Source organism: Phodopus roborovskii, unplaced genomic scaffold (assembly GCF_943737965.1).
Source record: "Phodopus roborovskii unplaced genomic scaffold, PHOROB, whole genome shotgun sequence".
Lineage (NCBI taxonomy): Eukaryota > Metazoa > Chordata > Mammalia > Rodentia > Cricetidae > Phodopus > Phodopus roborovskii.
This window is the reverse complement of record NW_026126602.1, coordinates 5,670,894-5,695,367: the sequence shown is the minus strand read 5'-3', so window position 1 is coordinate 5,695,367 and position 24,474 is coordinate 5,670,894. Positions and strand designations below refer to the sequence as shown.

Here is a 24,474-nt window from a genome sequence, read left to right as displayed (position 1 = left end):
CAATACAAATCTATTGTGTGTATGTACCACATTTTCACTACCCAACCATCACTTGATAGACGTCTAGGCAGATTCCATTTCCTGGTTACCATGAAAAGAGCAGCAATGAACACAGCTGTCCACAAATCTCTGTAGTGTATTTTGGGTATCTGCCCAGGAATGGTATAGCTGGGACATGTGACAACTCTATTTCTAGTTTTTTGAGAAGTCTCTACACAGGTAGTGGCTACACTAGTTTACACTCCTATAAGCAATGTATAAGAGTGCCTCTTTCCCCACATAGCCTTGTGAGGGGTATGGCAATATTTGTTGTCATTTGTTTTCTTGACTATAGTCATTCTAACTGGGAAGAGTTAGAATCCCAAAGTAGTTTGAATTTGCATTTCTTTGATGGCTAGAGATGTTGTGAACATTTACAAATTATTTATTTTCCATTTGCATTTCTTTTTTGATAACTATATGTTTTATTATTGGCTTATTTGCTGCTTAGAAGTTGGGGGCTCAGGATGTTTAATTTTTGACATTCTTTATATATGCTAGATATTAACCTCTTGTCTGAGGTAGAGTTGACAAAGATTTTCTTCCATCCCACAGTCTGTCAGTTCATTCTGTTGACAGTTTCTTCTGCTGTGCAGAAGCTTTTAATTTCATGAAGTCCCATTTATCAGGTTGGACGCTGCTTTCTATGCTAGTGTGGCTCATAAACTGTTGCCTGTACTTTATCCTGAAGTATTTTACTCTAGAAGTTTTTAACATTTCAATATTAAAAATACAGAAATAAAACTTTCCATCAAACTGGAATTTTGGTTTAGTTTAAAATAAAAATCCAGTAGATTTTTAATATATGTTACCCATAAATGAAAATATGACTTAGTCCCAAGTAAGTACTAAACTCTGTCAAAGTTTGATTATATCCCAGGTCAGAAGAGAGAAGAGGAATGTGCCCAATGATGAACAACAGAGTACTATACTAATCTTCATTATTGGGAGACAAATTTTAATCTTTGACGATTCCAAATTTGTTAATAATTTTGCTTTCTGAAGACACCCACAACAGTGTATCCCTTCCAGCCCCCTATTGCTATAGCTATTCCTATATGCTCTTGATAAGCATCCTCTAAGTCCTCTCTGGACACCCCTTTCCCAGAATACTTAGCATCCAGGAAAAAGATTGGCTTTTAGATACTGTTCTCCTTCAATTTATCCACAAGTGGTTCCATTACCAGAAGCCAATGATTAAAAATGATTGTTACATTTGTCTCATACATAGAAAGGCATGCCATGCAACTTGTCTTTTCTGCTTCTTCCTTATTGACTGTCTTCATGACCCTTGGTTTCCTTCCTCCCCATGGATGCCTTGCTATTTGTGAGTACCACTTAGCTATTTACCTCTGCTCCCTTTCCTGGGAATATAAATAGTGCTTGGCGCCTAATTTTCTTTTTTCATGCCTCATATCACCTTTGTTCCCCATCTTTAAGCTCCCTATTGGGGCGTGTGGGCTTCCTTAAGTCTGTGGCATCTTTACAGCAATCAATTATCCTTTGTAATTACTTCTCAATTACAGATCCCTGTTCTTTCCCATTAAGGACCAGACACGAATACACTCTCATGGGCAGGTGCATCAGATCTCTTATTTAGCCACAATTTGCCAATCTGTAGATTGAAGCTTCAGAGAACATTTACTGAAGAGCACATTTTAAGGTGTTTGTGCCTTTTTAGCCAGGGCAGTTGGCCTCTCTGAACCTTCTTAGCAAAGAGAGACTGAGCACTGCTCTCCTCTGAACTTCTGAGCTGGGTTCTCTAGTCTCTGCCAAACACATCGGAGAACATTGGTCTGTGATTTGGCAGGGAGGGTAGTTGTTACACATCCTTAAAATCCCTGACCCAACTGAGCTCTTTCTCCTAGCTCCTAAGTATCTTAGTAACAGATATCCACTTTGCCATTCTGTGGTTGTAAAATGAAGCTAATGGTCCTTTCTCATTACTTCTAGTTACACTGAGCTTTTAAAACTCATCCCTTTGGTGTGTCCCCCCTTATTGGTTTGTGTTATTTTTTGCTGTTACAAATGTGGTTTCCTGCTTTACCAGACAGTTGCCCTAAAAATACACATGTTCCAAGTTCATGCACTGCATACTTAGAATTTCGGTGGAGACTAGGCACTGGGGAAGAGCACGCCTCTTTAGAGCCATGATTTAAAATTCCACTCAGCAGCTCTTTGGAGATGTAAATTGAGGAAGCTGATCTCCTTTTGGACAGCCTAATGATCTGTAGTTAATCGTAAGAGGCTGATGGGCAGATGCTGTACAGCTGGGTTTAGGGTAGCCTTGTCCATCTCTCCAAATGTCTAGGTGATTATAGCCATCAAGACCCAGATTCCAAGCAGAAAGCAAAAGCAGGCTGTCAGTATTACCCACTTGCCTAGCTCCAGACACACAACACCTCCTAGAACTATGGAGGAGGAAGAGTGCTGGACTTAGAACAATTTCTCCTCCTACTTGAATGCACACAATGTCACTAAATTTGAGAAAAATTAAGTATAGTTTCTTGAAGCTAGACAATGAGCATCAGAGGAGAAAGAAACTTTAGATGTGTGTGTGCAGGGGTGGGAGTTATATAGAATACATGTGATATGAAAGCAGAAGAGCACCAGCGGAGGAAGGGAAGGAGCCAGCCAGAGGGGAACAGAGATAGGGAGAAGATCAGAAGAGATGAATCAAGGAAAACAAAATATGTATGAGAATTTCATAATAAAACTCATTACTTTTTAAGAAAAAAAATCAAAGGGAAAGAGGAAGGGAAGAAAGCTTCGAAGAGCAAAATGTGAGTTTGAGAATCATACTGTGTATTGTTACTGGAGGCAGTTGCTAAGTGTTTGAGAAAAGTTAGCTCAGGGCTGGGGAATGGCTCCCTGAGTAAAACATACAATCGTGACAACCAGGAGGCTGAGCCCCAGAATCCACATAAAAACCAGAGTATGTATAATCATGGTGTATCTGTTCTGGGGGATAGAAGAAGTAAACATGAGAGAAGTATCCAAATCTAGGGGGCCTGATTTACATAAGTCTGGCTTATGTTTGAGACCCTGTCTCAAAGTGAAAAGTGAGGACTGATATCCATGGCTGTCCTCTGACCTCCACATAGATACTGACCTCTCTCTCTCTCTCTCTCTCTCTCTCTCTCTCTCTCTCTCTCTCTCTCTCTCACACACACACACACACACACACACACACACAGACACACACACACATGATGGGGGGAATATGTTTTAGACTTGTGTTGGGGCCTCACATCCAGTTACAATTTTCAATATATTTTTATCTTTCCTCAAGAAACCCAGGTGAATTCAACAACTATCACAACTAAAACAATCACATTTCTATCTCTATACCCATAGAGTAGTGTGGCTCTCAGACCCCATCAGAGAAGTTTCTTTGTTCAGGAAATAGTGGTTAACACAGAAATTCAGAACTAGTCAGAGTACACAAATAAAGTATCTGAGAAGTGCTCAGCCACAAATGTACATCTAGATCACACCCCTCCCACAAGGATTTGGACCTATTGTGGAAGAGGATGTGGAAAGATTAGAAAAGCCAGAGGTCAGAGAGGAGCAGATGGAAACAGTGTCTTCTGGAGATGACAGGGCCACTATACTCATTAACTCACAGCAGCTGTAGTTGCCTACATAAAACCTGCACAAAAAAGAAAAACAGTCTACAATTACATGTGGAGGGACTCAGAAGCCCCTTCCCCAGGTGAGAATGATAGCTGCTATGGAAAGAAAAGGGAGTTTTCTTTGTTTCATTTTGTTTTTCGATACCGGGTTTCTCTGTGACCAGGGTGGCCTCAAACTCATAGAGATCCACCTGCCTCTGCCTCCCGAGTGCTGGGATTGAAGGTGTGCACTGCCCAGCCAAGGGAGAGTTTTCTTTAAGGCTATGGTCCCCAGTTAGTTCAACCATGCTCCAGTGAATGGGTATGTGGGTAGCACAAACTGGACATGAAGTTGGAAGGAATGTAAGGGGGTATGGAGTATCATGCAAAGACTTAAGGGAGGAGTGGAAACAAATCACAAAATAAACTATATGCATATGTGAAATTATCAAAGAATTAATAAAAAGTATATTTTAAACATATAATAAGTAGGAGAGCTAGAGAGACAGCTGAGACATTAAGAGCACTGGCTGCTCTTCTGAGGGATCATGGTTCAAGTCTCCCCCATTGCAACTCACAAATGCCTATTGTAACTCCAGTTACTGGAGATCCAGTGCCCTCTTCTGGCCTCTGTGGGCATCAGGCACCCACATGGTACATGGACAAACATACAGGCAAAACACCCATACACATACAAATAAGTTAATTAAATTTTAAAGTCACATATATAACTAAAACAAAAACCCAGTGTGAGTGAGTGACTATCCCCTAAGAAGCCTGGGCATTGGAGGAGCAAAACAAAGAAGGAAAACCAAAGAGGAACTCGATCTTGTTTTCATAAAGAAATAATTATATATATATATATATATATATATATTTTTTTTTTACAGAGTCACTTTTCTCTCAAGAAGGGAGCTGCAGCCCTAGGGATCGGGACAGACAGCGTGATCCTGATTAAATGTGATGAGAGGTGAGCAACGAATCTGCATCCCTGTCCATTAACCATTTTAAAATGCCCCACAGGTACCTCTTTGTCTGAAACAGGTGATGACTATTGGGCAGCAATCTTGCTTCAGTCTAAGACACAGCCATACACTGTTTCTCTGGAGCACAGACTTGCTCAGAGTCTCCAGATGCTGTTCCTTGAAACCATGGAGCCTTTTACAATTGCTGAATGAATTGGAACCTTTGTTAAATCAATCAAAGCTCTCCTCAGTAGCTGGTGTAGAGGGACGTTTATCACCTGGGCACATTAGCAACAGGCGATTGAAGCAGTGATTGATGATGAGGTAGACTGAGCAGCACGGATTATGTAAACTTGCTGAAGTAAATGATGCCCTACCAGCTCGACAGCTTTGGGCAGCAACCAAGGGGTCCTCTTGGGGAAACTGTCTTAATTGTTACCCAGAAATCACAGCTTTCTAGAAAATAGGTATGATACCACTGTGGGTAGAGCAGTAAAAATCATCTTTAGGTTATCCATGTAAGGTACTACTGATTAATAGGCCTGGAACTTAGGAGAAATCAGACCCAATGTTTAAAGTATTGAGTAAGAATATTCACTAATTTAAAAGAAAGCAGGACAATGAGCCATTTATCAGTCCAAAGGCTGCCCACCATGTCACCAGGCTCCAGAAAACCTGAGAGGATATAAGTGGGAAAATGCCAAAGATTAGAAGGCAATTGTGGCATGGTGGGGTGTAGGGTATACTGTGTGTGATGCTGAGGTATGGGAAACTCAGTGAGCAGTTGGGAGGAAGCTGGAGTTTTCTAGTGGAGGGAGTGTTATATGGGCGAGGAAGGGACAGGGACAATTACACAAGACAGGTACAGCCACAAAAGGAGGTAGGCTGGAACATGTCATGGGATACAAGGAGTGGGGCCTGGTCAGAGAACAGAGAAAGAAATTCGTGGAAAATATGTTTGGCCACGTGGATGTGGAAAGGTCTAAAAACCCCAAAGACAGATTGACAGCTGCATTGACCTCTAAGTGGTGAGATTAATGATTGTCACTTGATTTATTGCCCGATTTTATTTCTTTGCAATGAATATTTTTTATTTTTATAAAGGGGAGGAGGCACAGTAGTGCTTGACTGTAACCTCCTCATTCAATAGTTTGAGGCAGGAGGATTTCAGCTTCAAGACCGTTGGGCTACATATAAAGACCTCATTTTAAACAAATGAGAGAAAGAGGGACAAAGCTGGAGATGGAAATGGAGAGAGGGAAAGAGAGGACAGAGAGACAAAGAGAGGAGAGAAATATATGTAACTTTTTTTTTTTTCCTTTGAGTGGGGGAGAGCTGAAGCTATCACTGACCTGGATAGATCAGCAAATTAAGCAACTTGAAAATGCTTCTCTCCAAACATGAAGTGACTGAAACCACCCTCCAGGAAGTGGGGGGGGGGTTGGGGGGCAGGAAAGGGATTCTAGCAAAAGAAAGGCAGGAAGTGATGAAGGCTTGAAACAAGGCAAACATTTCTCAGTAGAGGACCTGTCTCACGTTCCTTATTATTGAGGTGCATAAGAACCAAGATTTGAAGAGAAACAGGCAGAAAAGAGGCATCAGTTTCTCATATTTACTTTCTTTATTGTATTGCTAGAATATCTAGAATAAACTGCCAAAGGGAAGTGTATTTCTGAATAGAAAGCAATAGAATAGAGTTAAATTTAATATTTTTATGAATATGCAGCTAATCTAAGTAAGAAACCAAGAATTTAGAATAGATCACTCAGGCAGACACTGGGCTTCTGGCCTACTTAGTCATCAGCCTAGTTAACAGATGCCCCAACATGGAATCCCAGCGGGATAACAGGTGACCTGTGACAGCATAGGGAGCTCTGAACTCCACTCATTAAGGCATCAGTATTGCTGTTGCTGCTGCTGCTGCTGCTGCTCCTTCAGTGGAATCCAGTGTGACCATGGAAGTGGACTTGAGTGGGGTGACTGCAGCAAGGGTTCAGCCACATGATGGCAGATTAATCAGAAGGGAGGGGTAGGCATGGAAGAAAACAGAGCAAGAACAGAGAGAGGACAAGAAGCAGAAGAAGGGGCAACAGACAGGATTTCCAGTGCAGGGGCCCCAAAGGGTGACATTGGCCAGCAAGAAGCAGAGAAAAGTGCAGGGAGAAAAGAATGCTGGGAAGGAACCCCAGAGAGATGCAGAATCACTAACTGGCAAGACATCCTTAATTTTGAAGTTATTTTTTTTTAATTTCAAATATTTTAGAAAGACTGAATGTAACAAGTCTTCTCTGTATTGCCAGCCAGCTTCCAAATTAATGATATGGAGATATTTTTATCAATTATGAAAATTCAGCCTATAGTTTAGGATTATTCCTCGCCACCTCTTATAACTTCATTTAACCCATTTCTATTAATCTACATTTTACCATGCATCTTTTTACCTTTCATTCTGTAAGTCCAACTCCCCCCATGACTCATTGGCATCTCCCCTGTGCCTTGGTTATGTTCCTACCTCCTCTCTTTTCCCTAAAGTCCTGCCTATACCTTCTGTCTAGCTACTGGCCATCCAGCTCTTTATTAAACCAATCACAGCAATATAGCTTCATATAGTGTACAAATATCCCACACCTGAACAGGGCCATGTGGTTTTGCCCGAAAGAACTTCAATGCTGGCTGCCCCCCCCCATGTCTGTCCCTGGGAAGCACTGAGGGTGAGGAGTCATCAGACAGTGGGGACCTAGGACCTTTTTCTCTTTATGCTCATGAGCCTTGAAGAAAGGAAGAAAGGAAGAAAGGAAAGAAGAAAGAAAGAAAGAAAGAAAGAAAGAAAGAAAGAAAGGAAGGAAGGAAGGAAGGAAAGGGAGGAAGAAAGGAAGGAAGGAAGAAAGGAAGGGGGAACAATATGAAAAAGAAGGAAACAAATTCCCTGTTTCTCCAGGAAAGAAAAAAAGGAAAAGAAACATTAGGAAAAAGAAAGCCTGGGGAAGGGGGCATGGAGGGATTGTAAAGTGGGAGGCAAACCAAAGAGGAAACTGTAGAATAAAAGAATGCATTATAATTTTACCACCAAAATCAGTACTTGCTTACTTGGGAGGGGGGAGAGAAAGAGAGAGAGAGAGAGAATAATAAAGAAAAATTTCCACCTTAAAAGCTTTATAAATCCTGGAGGGCAATCAGCATGGGAAGTTCTTTTCTAAACATTTAGGTTGGTTCTTTCTTTTTGCTTTTCTCCCCTTCTCTTTGTCTATTTGTGATTACGTTTTCTTTTTCTAACTAGATATGTGTTATGGGTACTTTCCCGTACCTGGACCCAGAGCTGCATCAGTCCCAAAATAACACACAGAGACACTGTATTAATTATGAAACTGTTCTGGTTACAAGTGTTTCTTATTAGCTAGCTTTGTCTTTAATATTAACCCATAATCACTCACTAATATATGTATTTCTACGTGATCTTATCTTACCGAGAACACCAGACTTTCATCCTCCCTTCCCAAGATCACATTGAGACTCCACTACATTTCCCAGAATCCTCCACCTCTCCTAGTCCCACCTATCTTGTCTTCCCATTTGCCAACAGTGCTTTATTCATTAACCAGTAAGAGAAACATATTTATAAAATGATATCTCCCATCATCTCCTCTTTTCTGTCTAAAATAAAAAGAAAGGTTTTAACTTTAACATAGTAAAATATATAACAAAATCATTATCAAATAAGAACTATTTAACAATATTTAGTCCATTAACATTTAGCAAGATTTAAAGAAAATATTTCATCATCTATCCTATCTTTGTGAGTCTAAAGTCTTATATGTAACTTATCTTTAATCCTAACTAAGGAAAACTATAGCCATAACTATCTGTCTTCAACTCCATCAAAGACCACAGAAGGATAATATATAAGAGATGACAGAGACAACTCGCTGCCTGGTCAGTCACCCAAAGTTCTTCTGTAATGTTCCATCTTCAGCCTATAGGCCATAGTGTGTCTGGCAGACTCCTCAGCAAAGCAGAAAACTTAAACTGTCCATCTGTATTGGCCATTTGTCAGTCACTTTTCTCTGTGTCCTGCAGACTGTCTGGCAGACTCTTCTATGAAGCAGGAACCCCGCAACACTGTTCATCTTGTATCAGCAGTCACTTCCCTGTGGGACCTGCATGTCCAATTTATACAGCATAAAGTCAAACAGTCCAGACAAGAGCCTTTTCTTGCCCAAATGGCTATGGCTAGTCTTGCCATATTGGAAGTAAACTCCATAAGGAGTTTCTTCGATGTCCATCTTTCTTTGTGACGCAGGTGGTGTTGCCAGGAGCAGTTATATCTAACTGTCAAGAAAATCCTTAGGGCTGGAGAGATGGCTCAGCCGTTAAAGGCTAGGCTCACAACCAAAAATATAAGAAAAACTCTAAACCATTTTAAATGCCATATTCTGAAAGGTTTGAAAAATGCCTATCAATTTAAAATATATCTCTATATATTTGACTATCTATAATTTGTACTTAATTATACATTATATTTTTAAATGAGCTATAAAAGCACAATACTTAAACAAGAGAAGTATGCATATCACAAAATTGACCTTAAATTGGTATAAATAAATGAAAATTCATTCCAAAACAAAGCATTCATTTCTATACCATAATCCCCTTTTTACCTTTAAAAAGAAATTTGTTGTAAACATTAATCATTTATAACCAACACCATTTAGATGAAAACAAACATTTATAGACAAACTGTTTCCTGCTGGTTGAGAATGCTATAATACCATGGGAATCCTAAGAAGATGCAGAAATCCTGGCTGTAGTCTGCAAGGCTACCTTGTCCCAGCTGTTTTGAATGTTGGATCACCTGGGACACTGTTTCAGGGGGTCTTGTGTGATCAAAACATGTTAGTCTGGAAGAAATCCACAGATTTTAATTTTCTGTGGAAACAAAAATAGAAATTCTTTCCCCCAGTAACCTGTCCTTAGACTTAAATTTGAAGTCAAAGCATTTTTAAAATATATAAATTGAATTAATTCAGCAGCATTGATAATCAAGTTGTTCCTTTCTTAGTAATTGAGTAATTCAAAGACAATAGCATACAGTATCCAGATTCTCTGTGTATTTTCCATCTTTACGTGACTTTTTTTTTTTATTACTGCTTCTTTTCTATTTTTTTCTTTGCTTGTTTTTTGTTTTTGCTTTTGTTTTGTTTTGCTTTGTTTTGTTTGAGACAGGGTTACTCTGCGTAACTTTTGCCTGTCCTGGAATTCACTCTGTATACCAAGTTCCCTTTGAAATCACAGAGATTTGCTTGCCTCTGCCTCCTAAGTGCTGGGATTAAAGCACACCCAGCTACTCTCATTTTATTTATTTTTTAAGCCACTTTATCCTGTTTATTTTTCTCTCCCCAGCCTATGTATATTTTAAACACACTTTAAACCTTTAAAGGTTGTTCTTTACCTTAATCTGTCTTTACTGTAAATCTTTATCTTTTTCTGGTCACGAGTCTTTTATCTGCTAAACAACAACATTGCTTTCCAATATGGCAGGGGTATGTTTACCACCAGCAGTGAGAGCTGTTTTTGTCAGTTTTTAGCTAATAAATATGTAAATGTTAATAACATTAACTCTAAATATTGTAAAATGATTGGACTGTCTTTTCAGTGAGTATATGTAGTAAGGATGCTGTGTGTCCGGCAGCATTCAGCAGCATCCATTTTAATTTTTTTTCTGTACTTATTTATTTATTTATTTATTTATTTGTTTGTTTGTTTGATTGTTTATTTATTTATTTATTACATATCGATTCCAGTTCCTTCTTCCTCCCTCTCTTCCTCCCTCCCTCCCCCATTTTAATTCTTATCTGAATTGTTTAGATGGTTGCAAGATGGTCATTTTGTAACTCCATCCTCTCTTGTTTATTTGTTGATTCCTGCATCCTATCAGTGGGTGGGGTGGCTTTTTCTGTGTCTTTGTGTCTCTTTATTCTTTCTCTTCCTCTATCACTGAATGGATTCATAGGTCCTTTCAGAAACTAATTCTCGCCATTGCCCTCTCCCACTCACTTTCGCCTCTCTCTTCCTTTTCTCCATCTCTTTTTTCTTTTCCCTTCAGACTTACCTTTCCATTATCTAAATTGCTAGTAATTTTCTGTGACTGTACAGGGGATAAATCTGACAGAGACACATGATGCCTGCTTGGACAGTGGTCACTGACTGCACCCAGCTGAGGCGACAAGAATTCTATTAAGCTACTCTGACTAATGTTGTTAGAACACAAATTAACTACTAGTGTTTTGTACACATTTTCACTGTTTTAAAAACACTCCCCTAGCTTTTGAGATTATAGCTTCCTGTGATTGTTAAAGTACCATACTTTGTCAGACAATTTACTGAAACAACTGAAAGTGTAAATAATCTGAGATCATTAAACTCTTTTGTTAAATTAACTGAATTGTGGCCAGTACTACAACTGAGAATGCTAATGGCCTCCTTCAGGCCCCAGGGGAGCAGCTGAGGGCACAGTAACAGGACACACTATGCAAGAGACACTGAACCAGTTATTAGAGAGCAAAGCTGGAAAGTCTAAGCATCCAATTTCCTCTGAGTTTCTATGCAGAGGACTCAGGGACACTTGTGATAGCCTATATGAGGAAATTACAAAAGAGTAACAGCCAAGACTCATTGCTTATTGCATGTAGGCATGGTCTACCTGCTGTGCATAACGACCTAATTAATACACTTAATTAGAAACACAAAGGGGTATATTGCCTCACGTGTATCCCTGCTGATACAGTGCATTATGATTTGTTGCCACACAAGCAACAACTTCAAATAGTACAGTGAGGTTTCCTTTCTCATTTAGCTTGCAACATATCCACAGTCTGTCCAAGGTCACATGGTTGGTAAGTGAAGAGTTGGGACTCAGCCTCAGAAGGGAACTACCAACTTTCAGCAGTTAAGATGACTACTTTCTCTCTCTCCAATCACTGTTATCATCAAATGCATAGCGCCATCTTAACTGCATGATGGTACACCTCAGCAGCACACACTCACATTTTTAACCATTGTAATGAAAACTGAAACTATTCCCATCAGACCTGCTTACCACCCTCTTCCCCATGCCCATCAATCACTGCTCATTACGTATTCTCCATGAATTTGGCCACTTTTGGGTCTCACTCATGAAAACATGATCACACAATGACTTTTTGTGAGAAGTCTTGGCATGATGTCCTTAAGCTTTGTCCCGATGTTTATACCTTGGAATTCCTTCCTTTTCAGGAGTAACAGCCCATTGTATACATGTGTTGCGCATTTGTTGATTCATTTCCAGTTTGGGGTGTATAGATCTGTTAGTTCCTTGGTTTAACTTCTGCTAGGCTTGGTTGTGTCTTACTCCCTTTTCTTGCCTGCTGTCCCTGGTTAGGACTTACAGGACTGTCTATTAGGAGTGACAAGACATGTCATCCTTTCTTGTTTCTAATCTTAAGCTTAGGGATTTTTTTGGCACTCAGTATGATGTGCTAACTGTGGAATTTTTCTATGTGGCTTCAACTGTTTTTCCATACACTTTTTTTCATACCTGACTCATTGGGAGTTTTTATTGTGTAGTGTTGTGTGAAGTTTCACTCTTTTGACTTTTTGAGGGCCTGCCTCCCAGCTCATAAATAAATCACACACAATTTAGTTATGAATACCTGAACTTAGCTTGGCTAATTTCTAGCTAGCTTTCCTTAACTTAAATTATCCCTTTTGTGTTTGGGCTTTTCCTTTCCCTATCTCTGTATATCTTACTTTCATTCTTCCTCTGTAGCTGGATGGGTGGCTGGGTGCCTGGGTGGCTGGGTGCCTGGGTGGCTGGGTGGCTGGGTGGCTGGGTGGCTGGGTGGCTGGGTGGCTGGGTGCCTGGGTGCCTGGGTGGCTGGGTGCCTGGGTGCCTGGCCTCTGATGTCCTCCTCTCCTTGTTCTGTCTTTGCTCTTCTATTTATGCTCTCTGCCTGCTATCCCCACCTATCTTTGCTCCTGCCTTGCTATTGGCTATTCAACTCTTTATTAGAATCTCCAGGTGTTTTAGACAGGCAAGGAATCACAGCTTCACAGAGTTAAGCAAGTGCAGCATAAACAAAAGTCACACACCTTAAAATAATATTCCACCACAGTGTAGGGATGGTGACACTTGTCAAATGCTGTTTCTGCAACTATGGAATAGTCATGTTTTGTCTTCCATTCTGTTGATATGTCATACTGTGCTTTCTTATTTGCATATGTTGATACATCACATTTGGCTATGGTGTTGGATCCTTTTGAAATACTATCATGTTAAACTTACTGGTGTTCCCTTGAAGATCCTTGCATCTGTCATTATCCTGCTTGTTTCTTTCAGGTGGAGTCTTTTCCTTATTTCCATGTCTAGGTAATGGCAGAAAAAGTTTGGAATAATATTCATCCCTTGTCCTTTATACAGACAATTGTAGAAATTAGCAGTGATCCCTATTTAAATGTTTAATGAAATGCACTAGTAAAGCCAGTAGGTTCTGTGGTGGGGGGTGGTAATGGTAAATTTTTTAAATGCTGATTCAATCTCTATACTTGTTAATGCTTGGACTTTCTATTATCTAAAGACTAATGTTCACAGAAAAAAAATTAAAGAGTGTTATTGTTCTTAACCTTAACAAGTATCTAGGGTGCTGCATTTTGGTATAATACTGACATTTATTTTGAAATAGATGATTTCAATTGTGACAAATAGTACCTACTTTTCTTAAACTACTGGGAATTTCTTCTTTTTCTCTTCGCACTCTCTCGGACTCTTCTCTTCTTCCTCTTTCTTCCATTCTTCCTCTTCTAGAATATATGTTATTGATTGTTAAAATGCATTTCGTAGCTAGGTGTGCTGCTGCATGCTTGTAATGCCAGTACTTGGGAAACTGAGGCAGGAGTATCATGTTTTGTATTTTATAGTGTTTATGCCTCCTACTCAATTTGGTCCTCATAGAAAATTAACAAGGCAAGAACTACTATTTTATAAATGAACAAAAGGAAAAACTTAACTCTTCTAATACAGCTAGTTACCTTAAATCTGGGACAGTATCCAATTACCTCATGTTCATCTGTCTCTTCCTCATCCGCAAAATAAGCAGTGATAATTCTCTTGAATTGTTGTCAGGGAGATCAGGGACCATGTGAAAAAGCATGGTGTAGTGAACATTTGTAAGCTGGACCACTCATTATCACTGCCAGAGGCATTGCAACATTGGTAATGGTTTTCATGAGTCCTCTCTTTGCATATGAATGGTCTGAATAAAGCCATGTCCTTTCCCTAATAATTTAGGAAAACCCTGTAGAAGCTTTTCCATTTCTGAAGAACTATAAGCAAGGTCAGTCAATAACTCAGCTCTCTATGACCATCTAGAAACCTGCATAGAAATACACCCTCTCTATTAATGAGCTCTGTGCAGGAAGATAGCCCTTGACTTAGGTTCATGGATGTGCAGGGATGAACCATAGCCCAAAATCCATGATGTAGACTAAAAGTCTTAACACAAAGACTTTTCCAACCGACTAGCATCTTGCTGGGGTTTATGCAGGCAACTTTGTATGACTTTTTAAAACTATCACTTACCAAAAAATTTCAATACAAAATCATCATACAAACCCTCAGCTTGGTTCAACAGCCCTCACCCAGGTGTCAGTGTCTTCTGCCACACTGACACTCAGAGCCATGTCATATTGGTACTGGTGGTTACTTTGAGGTTACAGACAGCTGGATGAGTAAATGTGAAAGACATACATTATGCTATAGGGATCCTGGTAGGCCAGGCATAAAGGATGAAAATCTGCCATACAGAGCATTTCCAGAAAGGCTAGGACAGACAGCTACAAATCCTCAGAAAAGCTTGCTGGTGGCCCCACCACATATGGGCAGGCAGAGGCTGTCTGTGTTACATCTGGAGCCCCTTCTGCTTGCTGCCTGATAGCCATACAGACTCTGAACTATGGCTCATATGAGAAGTCTTTAGCTAGCTTGTTACTTTATTACAATGCTACCCAGGATGAATGTACATTTCTAAAGCATTATTTCTCTATATGTGAACCTGAGTCTACCTCCATCATAATCATCTCGGTGCATGTTAGAAATGCAGCTTTCTATATACCTGTCTACCTATTGTTTCTCTCCCATGATAGCATGAGAGAAGACCTGGCACACCAGATCATAAAACAATATCTGTACATTGTAAGTGCTTATAGATATTTATTCAATAACTGCATTCTTCAACTCTATACTGACTATTGAATCAAAATCCTTAAGAATGAAGTCAAGGAATTCACATTTTAAAGTAGTACTTTAGTGATTCTTAGTCATGCTAAATATTAGGCATTTGTATCCCAAAGTAATTCAGTGAATTCTAGGATCTTAAAATGGAAAGGTTATCACACCAGTCTTGTTCAGACATCCATATTGTTGAGATCTCATGGGTGCATTTCCCCTGACAGGTCTAAAGGATACTATCTAGCAACAGTTATCTTGGGCTTCTTCCCTGACAATCTTTCTGCCTCCTCTTCTGAGATTTTCCTGGAGCCTTGGGTGTGGGAGTTGCATTGCAGGTGTATTAGATGGAGTTGGGCATCCCACTATCACTTACTCTCTGTATTTTGACCAGTTGTAGATCTCATTAATAGTTCCATCTCTTGCAAAAATAAACTTCTTTGATGAGTGTGGCACTAAATGGGCTCAGCAGGTTATATGTACATGTGTGCATGTGTGTAAAGAAAAGATCTTGAATTTGGGAGTATGGGAGACAACACTGGAGGAGTTAGAGGAAGGCGGAGAGGCAGAAGTACTATAGTTACAGTGCCTATGTATGAAGTTCTCAAAACAAAATGAAATTAATAAAAAGTGATGTATGATTTTGTGCTCATAGACCCATGCTGTCTGTCTGATGAGACATTAGTATTCTCAGAGTATACTATAAAAATAAAATAGGAAGTGGATTCTGCATTCACTGCTGTTTCCCAAGCAGGTTTGGACAATAACTGATTCCCGAAAGCAGTATGTTATCATCAGAGAGTATAACTTTCCTCAGTTTTTCTTCAGGGATTTGGCCACTGAAATACTACCCACCCATGTCCCAGTAGATGCTCCCACAACCATTCACATTCAGGCAGCACAAAATGGGATTGGTGAGTTAGAAAAAAAATGGGAGAGCACTGAAGTTGGGAGGGAAAAGTGGTTATGGTGAAGAGGGAGAAAATGGAAGGGTGATGATGAAGGTCAATTTGATCAAAATACATTAAATGTATGTTTACTATTCTCAAACAATCAAAAAAATAATCTAACCTTTCCAAATAGCCTCACTAAGTGTGTGGTTCCTTTAAGTTTGATGCTTATTTTAGTTGCAATCCATGCCCTTGTGGCAGCCATTTGTGTCAGGTGGTCTTTTCCCCTCTCAGCCTCCTCCTCATTTGATAAGTGAAATGAGAATAGAACCAGTCCTTCAGGTCATTCTCAGTTCTAATGTGCCCAACTCTTGAGTACTCAGTGACAGTGGTGTAAGGGGTACAGGTTTTTCTGCCTGCCGCCGCCCGGTCTTGTCCTGCCGCCGCACCAGCCCCAAATAATACACAGAGACTCTGTATTTGATATAATCCTGTTGGCCAGTTACTAGTTTCTTATTGGCTAGCTCTGCCTTAGTTATTAACCCATTTGTGTTAATCTATGTATGTCCACGTGTTCTTCTTACCGGGAGCCGGCTGCCGCATACTGTTCTCTCCAGACTCTCCATCTTGACTCCTCCTTACTTATTCCTATTTTCTCCTTGTCTCCTAGTCCCTCCTATCTTCCTTTACTATTGGCCAACAGTGCTTTATTATTAACCAGTATGAGAAACATGTACAGAATGACATCTCCCAACACAGTGGAGTGGTTTATATGTAACAAAATACCCTTATGTAATTTGATGAGCAAATAGTGATGATCAAATCCATCCTGTACTTTCCAAATTTAGGCAAACTATACAAATTTACCAGATGCATAACCAGTTTCTGAGAGGTTTCTTTGAAGTTCCATGCTTACCTACACAATACTATGGCAGTTTTACATGCTTAAAACTTTCTGTAAGAGAGAAATACATTGCCAAACTTTCCTCTGAAGTTCCAACAGTTCCTTGAGAACAGGGTGGAATAGTCTGTGGTCCAGGACACAGCTCCATCAATGCTGGGTCACAGCCTCATCTGAGGTTCACTTAACTGTGGGGGGTCATGAAAAATCTAACAACAGTAAAATGTTTCTGACTGTACAATGAGCAAAAATTAATTCAAATCAGTTTGTAGTGATTCCAAGATGTTTCTGGCAGTGCCCACTCAGTTGCATTCTGCTGTTTTGCTGCAGACTTGGTTCTGAATATACAACCAGCACATCTGGTTCAGTGTGTGCCTTCATGTTACACAGTATCAACAACCATCATCTGCAACAACCTGGTTAAGATGTATGCTACGAATTGTGGTACTTTTACTGTACATACAAGATTTGCTGCTACTGTAGAAACTTAAATGGTGCAATTACAGAAAAAAAAAGATTTTAAGTTTCTTTTTGTCATTCTTCATCATACAAGTATCAGATTTGTATCTCTCTGGATTATATGTTAGAATGATTAATTTTTGAATAATTAATTTCTTAATTGCTGTTATAAACACATCCGTCTACTCTGGAAACCCCTGAAGATGATCTACAGCCTGCAGCATAAAACATTCAGCCAAGATTTAATTCAGGCACATGCATCTCAGTGGTATGCATGCTTGCTGTCATCATTAACAAATGGCAAAATTATATACATGCCAAAAACGAGTATAAGTTTCTGGCTAGGTAAATCATTCAGTCTAAAGTACTTGCCTTGTAAATACCCCCCAGAACTCATGTTTAAAAGTTAGGCCTTGGGTGTGAGACTGAGGTAAGGAAATGCCTGGGGTTTTCTGGCCAGTCAACCTAGCCTACTTGCCAAGATCCAGGCCAGTAAAAGACCCTCCCTCAAAAGAAAATATGACTGGAACCTGAGAACTGACCTCTACAGACATGCATATGCACAAGCATGTATTCTTATAAACATGTGCACTTATAGCATGAAAACACATGCATACATACAAACAAGATAGAATGAATTTCTTTGATTTATTATCAGTAAATATTTAACTAATTTAGGGTATAAAATGCTTGTGAGAGCTCATTTCCAGTCCCATTTCCCTGTCTCACAGGAGTCTGGAAGATGGGATGCTCTGGCCTTGCAGACACGCTTTCCACAGCAATACACCTGTAATGCCTTTTGCTAAATTCTAACCTGACAACCCAAGCCCCAGTCCATTGCTGTTGCTTGGGTGATTGCATATAAATCACTTTGTTCTGGCAGAACCACCTAAGCCAGTGGTTCCCAAACCTTTGAGCTTTGAGATTTAATGTCCAATTGTTTTGTCAAGCTTCTTTAAAAAAACAAAATCTGTATTGAAATTGACCAAAAAAAAAAAAAACAAAAACAAAAACAAAAAAAAAACCTAACGGCCTGACATCCCCTCTATAGAATATTCAGATTATTTTGAAGACTAAAGAAATGTGATGTGAAAATGTTAATTAACCTGTAATAAAATCACTTATTTTTGGAAAGACACAAGAAGGTATGATGAAGCAGCCCATGGTCACCATGTGTTTAGATCCACAGGGGCTAAATTACCAAGGCCCAGTCATTGCTCACTGAATGCTGGTAGCATCCCCACCCAATTTTTGTATTACACACTCTGTCCTTACTTTTTCAAAAGTGTCTTTACAAAATTTAGATTAATGATCCCAACAGGGAAAGTTGCCTGTCTTAGAAAGTATTTCCCCACCCACAGCTCCTTCCAACTACTTTATTGTTTTTTGTTTTCCTTCAGAATCTTAAAACAGAACTATCACACCACATTACAATAATCTCAGTGATGACTATGTGTCTATCACATGCCAAGCCTTTAAAAATATTTTTGCATTTGTTAAGTTATTGACTTGCTTAATCCTAATAACTAACTATAAATACTACCATTTTCCAGGAATACTTGGCATCATATAACTTGTTCTAGAGATAATTTCTCATGATTATCATAATGTTGAATTTTATTACAGGAAAGAAACAGTGTCAGAATGCAATGATGTGTCCTCATCCGGCGCCTTCCTATTTAACTGATTATCACAGTAAACACAGAGGTAGCTCTGTCCTTTGGGAAAGAGATCCATTGGGAACAACATGATGTTTCTTCCTCATGTGCCTTTCTATCCGAGTATTTGAAATGAGTCCTTGGGTTTGGGCTTGCTTTATGCTTTCAGGCTTTAAGACTATATAGGTGATTTGGGAATCACATTTTCATACAAATGTCTCAGAATGGATTCTCTCTTCTTGGTGTTCCATCAACATAAAAAAGAAAAAAAAAGTAGATCCACCCATTTGGAGTGAAATTTTTTTTTAAAGTGAAGATTGGGCATGATTGTTTTCCTGAACTTCTCTTTCATTGCCAGATGTCTTGTTCCCAACTAGACCTGTTTCAAATTAAGCAAAAGGATGCATTTTAGCAGTCTGTGGGCAAAGGAGAGAAGCAGTGCGACCATTTTACCAAGGACATGGTATGGTCAGGTGTCTCTCAAACACAGTAACAAATAGTTATATGTCATACTGGAAGATAAATGCATTTGTGCCTGTCCCCAGAGATAGACAAAGAGCTGTCTTAACTGAGCACCAGTTAATGATATTAGTTGGAGTCTACCATCTTGAGGATCCTGACACTGTAAAGACAGCAAAGAAAACTATTCCAGACAAACCCACATATATTCCTTTTTCCTTACAGAGGGAAAATGATCCCATCTGATCTCGAAAGAAGAATCCTTGAAGTCAAACAGAAGGTAGGTTTTGTAGGGATCTCTGCCCCATAGCAATATGTATTTTGATTTGTAGCCAAGAAAACGTCATGTAAAGGATACAAACCCCAGTCTCCAAGCTTTAACAAGAAAATTAAATTTTCCACAAATCCTTATATTGGTCTCCAAGTATATGTATGTGTATGTGTACATGTGGTATGTGATGTATATGCATATGTATGTATGTGTGTGTTTTATAAAAGTTTAAGCTTCTGAGTAGGTAATCTATACAGATATGGGTTTCCAAAGCCCCCATACATGCTGCACATGTATGAACCACCCTCTCACAGCTAAGGACTGGCATGCTCATGCAACATGTGAGTGACTGTCATGTGAAGTTCTGAGAGGATCTTGCTAAACCACACATCTGATTTTGAAGCACAAATTTAGAACTCTGTTATCAATAACAAGATAGGCTGGGGATATGACTCAGTTGGGAGAGGGCTTGTTTAACTTGCCAAAAGTCCTGGGTTGATCCCCAGCATCCATAAAGTATGTGTGGTCAAAGCAGAAGAGTCAGGACTCCAAAATCATCCTCAGCTACATGTGAAGTCTGAGGTCATTTTGGAAGATATGAAATCATGAATCATGGCTCAAAAAATATAAAACAAAATAGCAATACCATCAAATAATATGCCCTTGGACAGTTCACAAGTCAGAGAGTGCTTTGAGAATTCTGTTTAACTTTTAGTAGATAAAGGGTACGATGCCTGGTTTAGCAGTAGATATAATTACTATGAACTTAACAGTAATAATTTATTTTCATATGCCTTGTTTCCCTTCCACGGCTTTTATGTTTTAGAAAGGTGATGAGTACTATAAACCATAAGATTAAATCTTTGCTGCCACCTAAAGACAAACTCTGAAACATCAAGGTCTATGAACCAACAGGATGGTCAGGACAGCCTAGAGTGATGGCACCAAGTTGATTGTATCTGACATTCTTACACCCTCTTGTAGTCATGTCCTATTATTTAAATCAAGTTTCGTGATGCATGGCTTGAAGAACGCTTAGCCCCATGTGAGCTCCCCTCTAAGATCCCAAATAAATCACTTGCACTAGTCCACATAGGAGCATGGACACACTAAGGAAGGAGTTAGGTGTGAAGAAGAAGAAAGAGCAGAAAATGAGCAAAGAAAATAGGAAGGGTCATTCAGTCTACCTGGAGCATGTAATGGTTTGGGGACATCACTGGAAACCTCCAGTGCAGCAAAGCCAGTGCTGCTAACCGCAGCTGTCTGTCGTCAGCTGTGGTGAAGTGAAGATTTCAGAATCTTGGAGAAGTCATTGCTGGGTCAATCGATAGTGCTGACGACTCTTGTTAAAAAGTTGTTAAAAAGTTCATTAAAAAGAAGCCTCGGATCCTGGTGCTGTGGTCGTGCCTATAGCACCAGCACTCAAGACTGGGCTGGGAGGATTGTCACACACTGGGACCAGTCTATATACTGAGTTCCAAGTGAGACTGGGCTACTTGGAATAGCAGGGCCTTGTCTCAAAAAAATTTAAATGAGCAAATAGCCCAGAGGCGCTATTTACACAACTGGGCTTTCTTGTTTTTGTAGGGATTTGTTCCTTTCCTTGTGAGTGCCACAGCTGGAACCACTGTGTATGGGGCTTTTGATCCCCTCTTGGCTGTTGCTGACATTTGCAAGAAGTATAAGATTTGGATGCATGTGGATGTAAGTACCCCTCAGCGACCCCATTAAATACCTCTGCACACTTTTTAGATGAGACTCATGAAATACTATTTGTATCCTCTCTCTCTCTCTCTCTCTATGTTTAGAATGGTGGTATCTCAGATTTTAAAGATTTCAGAGGCACAGAACTTACACAGTGTGTGATATTAGTCAGAAATAGGCTGACATTGATTATGTGTTAAGGTTCCCAATGTGAAAATATTATTGACATGTCCAGTACTTGACCTTGGTTCTCAATTTATCAATCCATAATGTCCCTGGCTAAAAATCACCCCCCCAACACACAGTCACACATATGCAGATCCCCACAGGATTATAAAATTCAAGTTCAAGTTAGATAATCATTATTTAGTGGTTAAAAAGCAGGCTTGACAACTTACTAGGAAGTATGAACTACCAAATTTCCAATATGTTTAGTAAACTAAGAAGCTGAACTGTATTAGATATATTTTGACACAAAGTTTAATGACACCAACATTTAAAGAAAATACACCAGCATTTTCTAATAAAAAATGTGCCCCTTTTTGTCAGGCTGAACTGAAGGGATTTAAATTGAGTGTGTTACTTGGTGTGGCTTGAAGATCAATTGCTATCTGCAAAGTACATGCTAATGGTCCACGGTGAGATAAAAATATTTGTGATAAATAACCAACCACAAACCATCACCAACTCAGCAGGATGTTTAGTTCAGCTGATCTTTTTTGTTACAATATTTTCTCTATAAGGAAGTGCTAAGTTGTTACACATTCAGGTGCAAACTCCTTATGCTGCTGTTAGCTAAATCTGCAAGTAGCATTGATCTGGGTCATTCTGGCTTTCAACATGGACCCTGTCTCATGGTTCCCCAGCCCACATTACCTACTCCAACTGTGGCAGCCATAGGCTTTCTCATTCTGAGAGCATGGACCTTCCAAAGGATCAACATAAAAACTACAGGAGGCTGGGGAAGTGATCTTTCTCCCGCTCATGCACCCTGGGAAAATGTGTCTCTAATTTGACTCCATAATTATAAAAGTATGATATATAAATGTAAGATAGAGTCTGAGACTTCCCACCTTGAAGTTTAAAGATCTCACATTAAGAGAAGGTGGTCTACTCCCCTAAGCTATATGAAACTGTGAAGGTCATTTTCATATTATGACATTCCCATTAATACTGAAGACAGCAGATAGAAATCTAGGCTGTGAAAGGGTACCACACTCTTCCTTATCTGTTTTGTCATTTCAGGCAGCTTGGGGTGGAGGGTTGCTGATGTCCCGGAAACACAAATGGAAGTTGAGCGGGGTGGAGAGGTATGTGCTATTTCCTAGTCTGCAATGTAGAATGTGAAATGCTACACAGAAGCAAATGGCACTCCACTTCTAAGAAAGTCTTGGAATGCCAGTAGGCCCACTCTGCCTGTACTTGTGTGTCTTGCCTATGTGTAACTATGGGGGTGGGGGAGGAGCAAAAGCAAATCCCACATCAAGTAACTGAAGGAAAGTGGCTTTCAGAAATGATCTCTAGAGTTCATTCCCGGAATCTTTGAATCCTCTGCCATGATTTTAAAACCTGCAGCCTGTCCACATTTTTCCTAGAGAGATCTATAGCCTCCACGTTACTATAAGAATAACATCCACTACTTTAAAGAAAAAATAGTTTTCTCAAATCAGGCAAACGCTTTGTCCTTTGTAATGCTGAAAGTTACATTTTGGCATTAGATACAGTCAACTGAGACAAAGTAAGACATGCTAGTGATTTTATTCTCCTGGCTTTGTCCCACAGTCACCCTGTTCTGACATAGCTCTGATTGATGCAGTAAGTAGCTCTTATTTGGGGCCGGTGCAGCAGACCATTGAGAAAGGCTGCAAAGCACAAAGGAAGTAGTATTTGATTAGCATAAAACATACTGAAGTCCAGAGGGGGGTGCAGGATACAAAATATGGCTTCAGGCTGTGGTTCTGAGCCACAGGCAAAGGGCAACCAGTTTTCCCATCACAACACAGCATGTCAACCAGGTCAGCAGGTCAGCTACAGCTGTGAGTTCTGCCACTCCAGACCACAGAGAAAGCTTTAATTCATCAGAGGCTGACAACTGCCTACCATGCTCTGCCAAGCAGCCAGATGCTTCCCAGGAAAAGCTTCACCCTGGCTCTGCCCCTGGACATCTTGGCACAAGTTCTATGTCAGGACCAGGGAAGAGGCTTCAGGAGCTTGGGAGCATCTGTCAGTACGCAGAGAGCACAGACCAGAGAGTATCTGTGTGAGGCCAGGCCGACTCAGGCTCACATGGACAGAAGCCATGAGTGTGGAAGTGGGGGAGGAAGAGATTGGGGATAGAGCCAAGAGTGTCCTTTTTGCATTAGCAGAAATAAGGCTAAGGAAGAGTTGGCACAGAGCAGCCAAGCCTTACATCATGGGATGACTGTTCCTGACTCTGCTGCCAGGAGCCCTGGCCTTGGCACAGCAGGGTTAAGTCACTAACACTGCCCTTGTTCCGGCTACATGGTCCATGGAGGGGAAGATGAGAGTAGGTGTGCTCCCACCTGAGCTTGGCCAGAGCCCTGGTACCCTACATGCCCACCCAGAAGTGGCCAGTGAGTGCAGAGCACCTTCCCTTCTGTGACTGTTTCTGACAAAGTATAAGCATATTTTATACTCCCTTTAATACCACCTCATTTGGTAAGTACCGAGGACTACAGAGCACCCTGCCACCACCACTTAAAAGCTCACTAAATTACCTAGCTGGAGCCCGGGGAAAATAAACACCCACACATTTTTGTACTAAAGACTGTTATTTGAGAGAAACGCTCAGAGTGTTCATCTTGGAACACAGAGTCCTCCGTGTTCCTACTGCTACAATTCTCAAAACCAAGTTATGATTAAATTTACCAAGTGGAGTAGCCAAGGATGGACTACTCAGAAATTGGGGCACTGGCACTGCCATGTCAGGCTCTGAGCACATGTAGCAGATGGTAACCATCCTACAGCATCCTTAGCACACCGTGCATACTCTTTGGTGAATATGGTCACAGAACCTGTGGAAATGTGGAGGGCCTTAATTTTAGGAAAGAAATGTGACTCCATTGGAGAAATAACTTCTCTAAGTATCACAAGCCAAAGTTTAGGACCTGCTTTAAAGGGGAAAGAGAAATCCATGGTCCATTCTTGCCCTCTGTGGTTTCAGGGCATTCCTGAGTGACATTTTCACAGCATAATGGCAGAGCACTATCCAGCATCCTCTTTGAGAACAAACCAAATC

General features: G+C 40.1%; 1 protein-coding gene across 1 annotated transcript in view; it reads left to right on the top strand.

The window, feature by feature from the left end:
- Gad2 (glutamate decarboxylase 2) overlaps positions 1–24,474 on the top strand; it is a 58,924-nt gene that overhangs the window by 20,211 nt on the left and 14,239 nt on the right. The window contains exons 8-11 of the mRNA XM_051205730.1: positions 4,544–4,623; positions 19,466–19,520; positions 21,099–21,215; positions 22,461–22,525. Coding sequence (XP_051061687.1) covers positions 4,544–4,623; positions 19,466–19,520; positions 21,099–21,215; positions 22,461–22,525 — 317 coding nt within the window. The remainder of the gene's footprint in view (positions 1–4,543; positions 4,624–19,465; positions 19,521–21,098; positions 21,216–22,460; positions 22,526–24,474) is intronic.